The sequence below is a fragment of the Trachymyrmex septentrionalis genome, unplaced genomic scaffold (genome assembly GCF_001594115.1).
Source record: "Trachymyrmex septentrionalis isolate Tsep2-gDNA-1 unplaced genomic scaffold, Tsep1.0 scaffold107, whole genome shotgun sequence".
NCBI lineage: Eukaryota > Metazoa > Arthropoda > Insecta > Hymenoptera > Formicidae > Trachymyrmex > Trachymyrmex septentrionalis.
Genome location: NW_017304196.1, coordinates 780,499 through 794,528, shown reverse-complemented (window position 1 = coordinate 794,528; position 14,030 = coordinate 780,499). Strand labels below are relative to the sequence as shown.

General features: G+C 30.5%; 1 protein-coding gene across 1 annotated transcript in view; it reads right to left on the bottom strand.

Moving 5' to 3' along the window:
* Positions 1–14,030, bottom strand: part of LOC108747011 (semaphorin-1A-like) — a 227,487-nt gene that overhangs the window by 10,748 nt on the left and 202,709 nt on the right. Inside the window, exons 6-7 of the mRNA XM_018484219.1 lie at positions 10,966–11,053; positions 967–1,071 (exon numbers count right to left, since the gene is read on the bottom strand). Of these exons, the coding sequence (XP_018339721.1) occupies positions 967–1,071; positions 10,966–11,053 (193 nt within the window). The remainder of the gene's footprint in view (positions 1–966; positions 1,072–10,965; positions 11,054–14,030) is intronic.

Sequence of the window (14,030 nt, the reverse complement as noted above, 5' to 3'; positions counted from 1 at the left end):
TTATTATTATTATAATTACTATATATTTTAATCATTCCTGATTTAATTGATATTATTAATAGAAGTATGCAAATGTTTATACATAATATAATTTTGCCAATATAATCTCGCAATATTGATTTTATATATATTCCTTTACATAAATGTAAAGGTTAATATCTGGTATAACAAGGATGTATCGGTGAATATAATTTAATTTGGTTAGATCAGGGTCTTCACTTTTTCATTAATCGATTTACACTCTGCTCATATGCTATTTTGCTATTTAATGAAAATGTATGAATATACATTTCTATATTATATAACCTGTTATAAATACAATTGAAAATGTTGAAACCTTACTTATTCAAAACTTTTCAAATCAGAAATAAAATAATAAAATATTAAAATAATAAAGTATTACAAATAAAAAAAATTGTCATCAAAATTCAAGAAATTTCTTGACTTATTGTCAAGAAATCTTGGTCTTGATAACAATTTCTTGTCTTGTGTCTTAAAATCAATTTCCAATTTCTTGTTTTAATCTTGTCTTGATTCAAGACAAAATCAAGACAAGATTTCTTGAATTTCTTGATTTTGATGAAACACTAATATTATTGCACTCGTGTCTATTAAAATGTCAGATAATGAAAGAAGCAAATCTAAAAAATTATGTAATTATCAAAGAAATGAAATTAAGATAGAATATTTTATCTCTGTTTTAAATATAAGTTGCAGATCTACTTTCCAATCTCATAAATTTATTTAGCAAATTCTACAGAAGCTGTATAAAAAATCTGTGTAAATAAATACGCGCATATTGAAATTAATTAAATGCTGAATATTTTTCGAATTATAGAATCGAATATTGTAGATATATACAATATTGTTTGCGCAAATCGAATAAACTTATAAAATTGCGAGATACTATCGCGGACGCCACATCGACGCCACATGAATTTCTCATCGTAATTTCTAGGAGCTTACCATTCAACTGATTGAGATCCGAGCGTTCGGTGCGAATTTTGTCTCTGTGAATCAACGGCTCTCCGCCAGAGAAGTCAGCCACCGTCGCGGCGTATAACTGTCCCTCTGAAACATGCATAAACGTTTCCGTCAGTCAGTCGCACCTTCCACATTTGCAAGCTAAACGAGCGCCATCAGGTCGATGGTTATACAGCGGCTCTCAGGGTTAATTCATCCTCCTACTAACGCATTTCTCGGAAATTGCCCGTTGAATTTACGTCGGTGGTACTATCCGTAAGATTCACATGTGTGCACGCACTGGCATGACACTCTATGGCATGACCGAACTTTCGCTTCCCGCTATCAAAATCCTCGAAGGACCAAAGCGCGACAGGAGGCCTTGGAGTCCCTAAACGATGCCATATCTTGAATCTACGCAGGTAATTATACGAGCTTAATTCCGCCAGTCACTCCCAAGTCATTCATGACTTTTCTATGTTAATTTCAACACAAATGCTTACGTTAGCTACACGTGAATTATTAAAAAAAAAATAAGTTAACAATTTACAAATTTCCAATAAATTGTCTAATTTTAATTAATACAACATCGATTTGTTCTGCTCTTCAATATATGTACTCTTTCTTTCGTAATTCTTCAATAGAAAATAGCAATGTAAGACCTGGTAGTTTCAGAGCTTAAAGAGTTGAGCCTTAGAATTGCATTGTAAGACTTGCATTGACAAAGACGAACAGTATTTTGAAATGGAAAATTAAATGAAGAATTATTTTCTTTCTTTTCATAATAAGTTTTTGATGAAAACATTTATGTTTATATATAATATTCTTACTCTATTATTACATGTAAAATATATTCATGATGGTCATCTCTAAATTGTTCTATTAATTTCGCACATAAAATAAATATTAATTTTTTATTAGATAAATGGCAAAGATACGGAAATAGAATAAATAAGTAAATTAAAAAATTGAAGACAATTAATGAAAGACGCTCAACAAAAACAATGCACTTAATGAAAATGGATATAACGTAATAAAAGGTATATAACGTAATAATTATAAGGAATGATTAAAATACGTTACATGCGACATATATTCAATAGAAATAACTATCTTGCACGAGCGTAACATGTAAGATTAAAGTAATGTATAAAAGGTTGGCGTGTGTAAGTCACATTAAAAATTATATATTCCATATATATAATACTTTCCACAAACGTGTAGATTACTTCAATAATTGCTATAATATAATAAAATAAAGAGGTAAAAATAGCATATGTTAACGGTATTTACGAAGATTAAATATAATGTATTGTAACATATTTTATTTTGTGAGTTCAGTTTGTAATTAGTCAATTTTTATGCTATTTAGAAATAAAAAGAAAGGAAAAAATCAGGAAAGAAAGTTACGTGATTAATAACATAACGACTGTGACGAAAAAATTTGATACATTTAAATGTAATATCTACTCTTTCTTTCATTTGATCACATAAATGAAGAAAGAACCTGTCATTATCTACATTTATTTATTTTATTTGTATATAATTGGTTTATATTACACTGAGTACTTTCTTGGTATTTGCTTCTCCATTGAAATTTGACTATTATAACATTCACAACTCAAAGAGAAAATAATAGATGTGGTATCGTGCGAACAAAGTAGGTTCCGTAAGGGAATTTAAACACAAAAGGTTGGTATAGAGGGAAGAAGGTAGATGATATTAATGTTAAAACGAGAGGAGAATATACATACATTTTAGGACATATAATCCTTAAAGAGTATAAAAGAAACTCTAGTTCTATTAATATTACATTAGTACAAAAGACGGTTTCATCTTAAAATATTTGTCAAATAAAGGTGAAAGAGAAATTGCGTAATTTTAATATAATTTTTTAGCATTTGAAAAACTTTATTCTAATTTTAGTAATGTTTTTCATCTATAATACAAAATAGTTTCGATTTCTTTTGAAAAATTAGGTAAACACAATTAAATTTTTGTTATTTTAGTATTTTAAGACAAAATAATGATTTATAAATTAAATAGTTTGTAAAAATAGAAGGGGAATTAGGAAATTATTAATAATCTGATAAATATATTATTCGTATAATTTGTTCATTATAATTGAAAGCTGAGACGATAATTTTCAGAAGCATTATATATGTATATCATAATTCATGTTAGATCAGCAATATTTTCCTGTTAAAATAATTGAATCATAATTGCTCAAATTTAACAGAAAGTGCAAATATAAAGTAGAATGGGTTTAAAATATCGTTAAAATTATATTTTATCAAAGATATATATATATATATATATGTTTTCATTAGCGTTGTAGACATAGAATTAGCCAGAAATGCAATACATACAATAAAAATAATAAATATATTGAACTATAAATTGTAAAAAATAAAATTAATATGTAATTAAATACTATTTATATAAATCATCCTATTTAATAAATTAGAATAATTTACTAACAGTAAGTAAATTCATAAATATTGCATTCAAATCATTGCATTACAATACAAATTATTTACCGCTGTACTATAGTTAATGTTAAAATAAGTATGACATCTTGTATGAAAAAATAACTGTGTAAAAAATAATTGTAAAAATACAAATAAAAATGGTAGATAGTAAAATTTAAAATAATAATTAATAAGAATTATTTAGTATTACTTTTCATATTACATTTCTAAATTGCCTTATGCAAAAAAAAACACGTTTCAAGAATGAGGATGCATCATATATGTAAACATAAGTAAAAAATTAATTTTTACACATACTTGTATCCTCATATTAGCATAAACGAGAAGATCAAGAACTCTAGAACTGACATTCGCATGCAATTTTGAAGTGGTGTTGTAAAACCAATTCCGTGTTGAGGAGCTTATTTTCTACGGATATGGAACGGCTTGGAATAACTTTGCATAGTTTTCGAACACATTTCTTTCCCTCTAAAGTATGGATTTAACTCTCTCTTATTCTCGCTGTCATTCTCAAAATCATAAATTTCTTCTTGCTGTTCTATGGAAGGAACTTTGAGACACGATGTTTACGGTCTCGCCAAACTTAGGCAGCTCAGCCTTGAGAGTATATCTTGTAAAACAACAAGAACAGTAAAAGCAATAGGCTTAATGCAAAAAATGTTTCTTATTGAATAATAACAGTAAAATTTTAACAGAAATCGAACAAAACGTTCTACAATCTGATGACATTATATCAAAGCGATATTTAAATGTTTACGCAACAATAAATCTGCTCGATTTCTGCCGTCAATCTCTCTGTCATAATATTGTATGTATTCGGTAGATCTACTACTCGATTTCTACCACCGATATGCTTTCATGTTGTGTCTGCAGGCTTGCCAGCAACGTAATGCGGATGCAATTCATGTCAATCTGCTGTAATATACTGATGCCAAACTACTAGCACACTGTGTGTTATCGTATTACCTAAGTATACCATAGATAATAAGTAAATAAATATAAGCATATAGAAATTAATCTGCTAATTCAAACTATATGCATTTGCTAATATCCAATCAATAAAATTATTTAGTAGTATCTCTACTAATATCTTATATTTTAGTAATGCCTAATAACGAAGGCATTCGGTTGTACGTATTAATGCGCATTAGTGCGTATTAAAGCAGTTGTGCACTGATGTAATACAAGAGTAAAAATAGAAACATTTTGAATTCTAAAATACATGTTACATCAAACAATATATAAGTTATATAAAGTATATTGAGAATTTCGCGGTTTAACTCGTACCTTCATTTATATTAAACATACATATATCTTTGTGACAATTACGTATGACAGCATTAATGTGTATCAGTGCACTGAGTGCATTCTAATCGAATTCGCTATAAATTACGCAATATTTCATCTTTGTGATGATAAAATAAAAGCGCAGCACATATGTTTATCACATATGTATGACACAAAGATCTAGTTTTTAGTAACTGAATTAGATTACAAAAAATAATATTTTAGCAAATGTTAGAGGAGAGCCCCTTATTATGAGATAGGCGCCTAATATGAGATAGCGGCGTTTCTGCTAAACTAATAAACGCTATCATTCCACCATGAACTTATTGTTCTTGGATTGAAAAGTATTTAGTAGAAAATTCATTATTAGATCATGCCTGTCATTGTAAAACAAGATTTTAGAATTTGGATGTCTTCAAGTTTCATTGAGATGAGCGTTTATTATTTAATAAATAAATATTTGGCAATAAATTCTTCATCTAGTGAGTAAGATCGTACTAATAGAAAAATGCGGGATATGTTGAATTGTTTAATTACAGAAGTAAAATTTGACGATCGTAAAACCATGAGGCGTGGAAATTGTAATATGAGATACTCAGGGTATTCCTCATATGAAATAACTCATGCTCCTATGTTATAGTGAAAATCGTTGCTAATAAATGTTATTGTACAATAATAAAAAAGACAACCGGAATAAACGTCGAGTGCCTATATGTGCGATGTTTGATTTTAACTACTTGAAAACGAGTTCTGAATATAACTTAGCGCATACTCATTTTTCATAGCCATGCTGGCTATGTTTATTTGTATTTTAGAAACATTAAATAAAGTTTTTTAATTGCAATACTAATATACTTTGCGTTTTACTACCGATTTCTTGGGGCACCTGATATTAGGAGCACAATTTTTTGACTTTGCAATTTGCTCACTTTTTATATTTCTTTAATTAAAAAAAGAAAAAAGGAATTTGAATTAAATTTTATGTAACGTTAGCTTAAAGCTTATTAAATTCCCTTCAAAATGACCTATTATTTTTTTTTAAATTCTACCTGTAGACTTCTAGCATTTACCCAAAATAAACTCGGTATCTCTATAATAGGGGCGTTACCTCTATAACTTTATTCTATAGAAGTAATTAAGTTTCTATGTTGAAACTTTTATTTTCAAATGCACACATATGCGCGCGTATGGAAATAAAGTCTTCAATTTCGTTAGAGAATTTTTATTCAAAGAAAAGCTCGTCATCTTGAAAATAATCTTGTACGCGAACAATTTTTCTCAGCGACGCAATCGGTCGCAAAACCCCGGAAAAATCCATGGATTTTGATCGCTATATGTGTTTGCGGAGTACATAATGCACCAAGTATACACAACGGGCATCCACAGTGCAACTGCATTTCCTTCCTCGTGTTCTCGTAAAGGAGATCCTCGAAGGATTCGCCGCCGCGGCTCCTCGCCGGGGCTCCCATATTTCACGTTCAAAAAGCACGATGGGATTTGAGGCCGGCCAACGTATGCGCGCGATAAGTGTATATAGCGGCCGGATAGTCATATATAACGGGGGCGAGGCAGACGTTAGACTTAGGGGGATGAACGTGCCCGTTGCAGGCTACAAATCTACGGTGAGTCTGTGGCAACGAAGCCGAAGCTCGCGAATATCGTGTGCCACGCGCGTAATACCTGCGGGAAAGAGGCTTGGCTACGTACGCGCGAGCAACCCCGCGCTCAGCATCCCTCCGCTCCGCTCCGCTCACATCTCAGCGACACGTAACGCGCTGAGATCTGGGGCTGCCTGCGTACGCGCTATACTTAGGGATGATTTAATGCACCGTTGCGTCGCCGACGTATTACGCTGGCTGCTGTCTCGTCTCTGCGAAAACTTAACGAAAGTTTCGGCAGGTAGCTACGGGTCGCCGTTGAAAGCGGAATTCAGAATAAAGCCGCTAACAAAGCGTAATACATTGTAACACGGGGAATAAAGAGGATTTCGTACACTAAGCGGTTCTGAGTAACGATATCTTTTGTGAATTTTCATTGAAGAATTGCCGTTTTTCGAATAAAAAACTTACGCCATATAAGGTATCCAGCAAAAAACCATTCAGCATTCGTATGATAGTAGATAGTGTACATCATATCGAGTGAAAAAGCCTTAGCAAACATTGGTCGGAAGCTCAACCGTTTCTGAGATATAAACAGTTTTCTATGGTATCATAACTGACTATTGGCTTCTACGTGTCTTGCGACGTGAAGATTTACCTCAGTGTTTATAAACCGCGTTTCTGAATGTTCTGATTCAATTTACATATACACTTTATAGTGAAAAATATAGCGGAATAAGAAAAGTGAATTAAATATATTAAGTAGATAATATTATCTCTGTAATTATACGTACAATATATATGATATAAAATTGTATGAATGAACGTACACTGATTGTGGCTACCAGGAAACGTTCACTCTGATCCGACTCTACAAAAATAAATGTTGAGAGTTTCGCTCGTGTAGGAATAAAGCTCCTGAAAGGATTTTGTAAGATGACGAAATTCCTGAACGCGCAAGGAAGAACGGTATCTTGCTCGAAGTGGAAGCAATATAAGCACGTACAGTGTCAGTACAAAGAGGCTATTGGTAAAGCTAAGAGACGAAATTTTCAGAGAAGACCTTCGAAACGGCAAGACTCTGTCAGATCACCTCAAAATCAACGAATACGATGATAGAACGCATTCTGTATTTCCCCCGCGAGAGAATATATACATATATATCTTCTAAGAAGAAAGCCATGAATCATTTTACGAATCATATTTTACATATCCTAAAACAAGTAAACCAAATTTGTGAAAATTATTGAAAAATGCAGAAAAAAGTGTTCGCATGTTTAAATTAAAGTAGTGCACATAAATGATCTGCAAAAGACATTAAAAAAATATCTGCGATATTGATTATTTTTCTAGTACAACAATATATCAATCAATTGTGGAATAAATTTATCAAACTAGCGAGAATGTATGAGAAATTAAAAAGCTTCATAATATTGTAAAAATTAATGTATATATTTAAACTAATATAAAGAAGCACCCCTGTTTTAAAATGTTTTTCTGTTCACAAAATTCCAAACAATGAATTTTCAACTTGTTCCAACTTTAATCTATTGAAAACGTTCCGCAATTCATCTACATGTTGTAGATAATGAAAAGAAAACAAGCTATACACTTCTGTTTTCGCAAACTATTTCACTTCTTAAATTCAACGACGTAGCCGTTTACATTTTTAAAAATTTCAATATAAAAATCTGGAAGCCTATGTACACATTTATCAAAATAAACTAATACAAGATATACGAATATTTATAATTTACACAATTTATAATTAACAAAAATTTACATTATTGTTTTACTTATGTATGTACCTTGTTATAATATAAATAAGATCTAAAATAATAGATATTAAATAAATTATATGTGTGCGTACACATTTACGCTTTAATTATTTATATCGCTCCATTATATTTTACTTCCGTTATATTGTCCTTCCCTCTATTTATACCTCATTAATACACAATATGTAATTAAATATGGAAAGCGATCCATATTTAGGAATAAAAAAATATAAGTTTAAATGTTACAAAATAATTGTATAATTAAAATAATTAAATATAGCTAATAAAGCAGGAATCGGCTGATAATTAATGTAGTAATTGTAACTTTTATTCTTTGTATCTTATATTGTAATCATATTTTTAAGAACAAAGTCACTATATAACAAAGTTGCTGGGAGTATATAGAAAAATATAAAAATATGAGAAAAATTGAAGAAAAAATTTATAAACTTTTGATAAACTTTTAATAAACTTATATACAATATAGAAAATGTCAGAAATGTGACAATCGATTTTTTATTTTATAATTATTCCAAATTGCAAGATCATATTAATGATATAAAAATATCGTCAAATATTTGATTACGTTAATGCTTTTTAACAGATTTGAGATAAAAAAAAAGATTTATTTATCAACGGAAGATACTTCTTGTGGTCAAAAATAAAAAATGACATAAATATATTATTTTTCTTATTTTTAGATTTTATTAATAATATTATCTTTTATTAAATTTTTTTATTAATATACTATTTTTAAATACTATATAATTTATCTTAAAGAACGATTTTTATTTAGAATTTTTAAATAAATACATAAAAGGAGATACGAAAAATTGAGGATACTGATCCGCACATATTTTCAATTTCTTTTTGTAATCTCAATTATTTTATTAAAAATTAAATGTATCAAAGATAATATTTTTTACAATTTAAATGTGCCCAATAGACATGCCATTTACACATAGAAATTTCAAACATGTTTGTAAAACGACTTCATTGAAGCAAGGTATCGTTTGCTTTGCCAGAGTATTGATTTACCGTTGCACTTTGGCGAACATACGACGCGCGCACGTGCCTCGTAATCAGCAAATTATAACGTTCAACATATGAAACTGCACGTCATACAAATGAAAAGTTTCTCGTGCAAATAGATAGAATACATTTTTATCAAATTACATATCAAACTTATATTTTCTCAAAGCACTACATTAATATTATAATATTAATGTTGTTATTTACAATCCGCGTTATTGTTATTTGTAAGTTGAATGTATTTTTTGTATCATCGTATAAGCATAATTGTATATTATACATAACTAAATTAAATACCTGTGCTTTATTCTCAACAGAAAAATTAATTGACATATAATAAAGAACGTGTATGTTATATTTATATGTTTATACAGTATAAATGATATATAACAAAAATAATAAAATAATAAAATACTATATGTGATGTACGTAACATAGCGTAAAACATTTCTCGCTACTGTTTGTTATCTAACATTGTTATCAAGGATACTTGAAAATTGAAATTAATAGGTGCAATAGTAATTGTAGTAGGAGATTCGCATTTAATCTGACAGATATAAAACATCTCTGAATAATTCCAGAATCATTAATTCATTTTTTTAATGATTCTTTAACACGTGTGAAGTCCATTCATCTTTAACCCCTAACTGGGGCAGTGAGAACATACTGCGTAACTAGAGCACACGGTTTTCATGAACCGATCTCCCTTCTCATGCTAAAGATAGCAAATATATTAAAAGTAAGTTCACTGCAGGATAAAGAATTTCTAAAGAAACTCTTTAAGAGAAACAAATATTTCAAACAAGCAAACTAAACTCCATTGAATAAAAAACACAGTTATAGTGCTTTAGCTTCAAGATTCTCTTTGAAAAAGAGGGGTTGTGCGGATTCATATCACTGGTTAAAGAGTAATTATTTGAAAAATAAAATAACTTTTTCTTCAGAGAATTTTCAAAGAACTCAATTAAAAAAAAAATTACTCTCTTCAGTGCAAAATAAGACTGAATTATAATAATGATAGAGAAAAAACACGTAAAGAAATAATAAACTCTGTGTAAACTAGATATGGGAACTAAATATGAAAAAAACATGTATGAAATCGTGCTCTTTTTTATCACGCAGAGATGATAAAAAAGGGGAATAATTTTTAAGAATCATCTGTCATAATTGTTCACGCAAATTTATCAAATTTGCTGCACGGGACGCAATCATGCGTGTATCTCAATCGCTTCTGTGCGGAATACACAAGGACTCGTGATATTCGCGTCGAGCTTCTCGTTCTCATAAGCTACTTCACTCGTTGTAGAGCGGTCGAATCTCTCAAGTGGCACTTACTGTCGTCAAAGCCACGTGTCGCCCGTCAAATCTGGTATGTAGTGCACAGCATATGTTTCAAAATGTAATAAAAATGCCCTCGATAAATATTTTCCACAGGCGGAAACGATTTTCGGAGCTGCACATAGAGTGGCACGGACTTCACGTGAAAATATTTCGATAACACTGCTATCACAATGATCGCGCCGACGTTTTCGTCTGCGAGAAAATCTATATTCTTTGGGATATTACTTAAATTCATCCAAGAATAACATTAATATTTTGAAAAAAAAAAATATAAATTTCTGTATATCAAAGAGTTAAAACTTCATTTTCCGGAGTTCGTTCAATGTTTAAAGAAAATAAAATTCATTAAAATTAAGATTTGAAAAAATATTGATTTTATGTGATTTCCCATCAATTCGATTAATCTCGTATAATTTCATCTCGTATACAATGGTTAAGTACATTATTCAAATTGCTGTAGAAGAAGAAACTTACCGGCAAAAACCGCTGTACTATTGTGCCGCGGATCGTAAGGACAGAGTCCTAAACCATCCATGTCGCTCTGTTTCACGTACGCTCCATCCTGAAATACAAACCAAAAGTTTTGAATTTTAACATTTTTGCATATCATATACCTAAAAATGTACAATTTTCAACAACTTTTTAAACCAATTTTTTTCATACAAAAAGTATAGTTCAAGCGTAATTTGAGGTCGTCAAGATAAATGAATCACTGTAGGCACGAAGAGTATCACAATTGCAAAAAAAAAAAAATAGAATTTAATGTCAGTCACGCTATTTCCCGGAAACACAACATGAGACGCGAGGAATAGCTCGAAACTTCCTATCAGGAAATTGATTTTTCTTACGCAACATAGCTTCCTATGGAAATATTCATTCGCATTTATTCGTCTGTAGATGTGCGTTATGTGCCCCTAATGTGTATATAAGTAGGCAGTGATATAGTATCAATATGTTAATAATGTAATAATTAATTGCAATCATAATTACTCTGCGCGCGTGTTTTTTTAACTTATACATTAACAGATAATCGAAATATTACAATGTAATTTATCTCGCTGTATCGGCCAGACTTTTGACCGTTCGGTGAAATGACAGTCGATATGATAATAAAATAATTATATCCAATCAATTATGAGCGTGACCTACATGTTTTATCGAACAATGGCCATGCAATGATTACGATTGATTGGCAATTTTAATACTTTTTTCCCTCCCACTGGTATTTCTTAATTGTTACGTGTGAGCTACGTAATGAAAAATTTAATTTCGATCAAATATAAACTCGCAACAGTCAATTTATAAACGTACTCGTTAATTTCAATACTTGTTTAAAGAAACGAACAAACTAATCAGATTTGTTATACAATAACACAGCCACCCCTTAATTACTCACAGGACCAGGATTGACACTCTCTTCATTTATTGTTGCCGCAGGTGTAATATGTTGTTTAATATTATTTTCATACATGTTCGATATTGATTTTAGTATATGACGAACTCTTCGTTCACAAAGTGAAAATATCGATATCGTGATTTACCGCGAATATAATAACATTTCTCTCTTTGATTGATGTATCAATTTATGTTTACCATATTCGTCGTACGCAATATATTTTGGATATCATCTTTCTGCTATGACAAATGTCGAAGCATTACGACGATACGTCGTCCTTATTCAATCCTGTAAAATCCAAGTTACGTAACGATTCGGGAACTACGATTGTTTCCGATCTGGAGATAGAATAATAGTGATGGAGTAATAGAATTATTAACGTCGCCGTATCGATACAAAAAAGCCCGAAATCTCGTATTCGTCGTTCGTACTTGTCTCACCGTACTGGCACCGTGATTGAGTTTGCTCGCGACCTACAGGTTTTACGAACGGTTCGTATCTAGAGCGAAATTTGTGGTACGATAAACTGACTCAATAGAAGATTGGAAAGCGAGTAGGACATGCCAGGGATCTGCGCGTTGGCTTCTTTTATTTTGTCTGCTGTCTAATTTTTTTCTTTTATACAGTATGGAACAGAAATAAAACATCGTATGTGTTTAATCGTCGGAAAAGTTTAAAATCAACTTCTCAGAAATAATTCTCAAAAATAACTTTTTATTAGCATTTTGATAATTTTAAATTAATGATTGAAAGTTTATTAATTTTAAGTTTATCTGATAAAAAACATTTATCTGATAAAAAAAAATCACGATATACTTTATGACTACTATTTACGTACATGTAAATTGTTATTATATAATAAAACAATTTCGAAATAGATTTAACACACTGAAAGACAAATCAAGAAAATTTATAAGCATATAATTTATTTAATCTCGTTTTTAAATAGTAATCAATTTCTTGTCTAATAATTTTTTGCAGATATAATAAATTCTGCTAAATTAATAAAAAATCAATAATAAATTCCAACAAATAATTTTATATCTTAAGTAGTGATATTGCATTACTATCTAAATAAAACATTGTTCGTGATCGATTAAAATCTATCGTCGAAGATAAATCAAGAAAGAGAAGAGCTAGCTTTATATAAATTTGCATAAAAATTATTTGGAAGATTATGTATGTTACTCATCTTTGACGTAATTTTCTATTCTCTCCATGAAGTTAGAACAGAAATATTACTAATATATCGTATTTGCTAAACTACATCAGAATCGTTTTTCGTAAAAAGATATACAATATTAGATTGAAAATTTTGCAATTGTCCGATAAAGGGCAGGTTCTGCACATGTTTCGCGGTATGAATGCCTGTCATTGAACTGTAATGACATCGTTTCGAGTCGTTGTTCATTGTACTGTATTCGCCGTATTCGCAAACGTGTATAGACATAGAAAAAAAAAATATATCGGTAAATCCGCTTGGCGCAGCGTAAGACAATTAAAAAAGTTGCAAGCGAGACCACTGCGGCCGGCCACAGTAATATACCGAATACGCGAACAGTGTCGCAACTCGTGCATGTATGCAACAATGCATGTAAAGAAATTGAAACGTGGCAGGGCTATTCGACACAAACGGCTATTCGATGCACTGCAGCCCGCAGTTGGGTATTCCGAGACGCTGGTTGAGTCTCACGTACTTTCTAGGATCCTTTATATTTCTTTCGTTCGTTTCTTCTCGAATCTTTTCTTCTTTCTAATCTCCTTCTTTTTCTTTCTATTCTCCTTGCATGCCACGTATCCTCGTTTCATCTATTCTCATCTACTGGCAAGCCGTATCGTAACAAGGCCAAGAGAGAGATAAACAGAGGCGCGCAATAACGATTATTTTCTATCCATATACTTTTTTTAGTTTATTTAATATCATTTAAAATTAATTTCTGCAATAGATTGGTTTCTCTATAACTCCATCAATATATACAATAAACAATTAAATTTAGACGATATTGGTAGTTATTTTTATACCATTAAAACTTGACAATTTATTTAGCGAATGTTATCTTTTCTATCAGACAAATAATTATTTGCAAATAAATAAAAAAGAAACAAACTAAGTCCCTATATTATAGTCTTGCGTATATGTGTA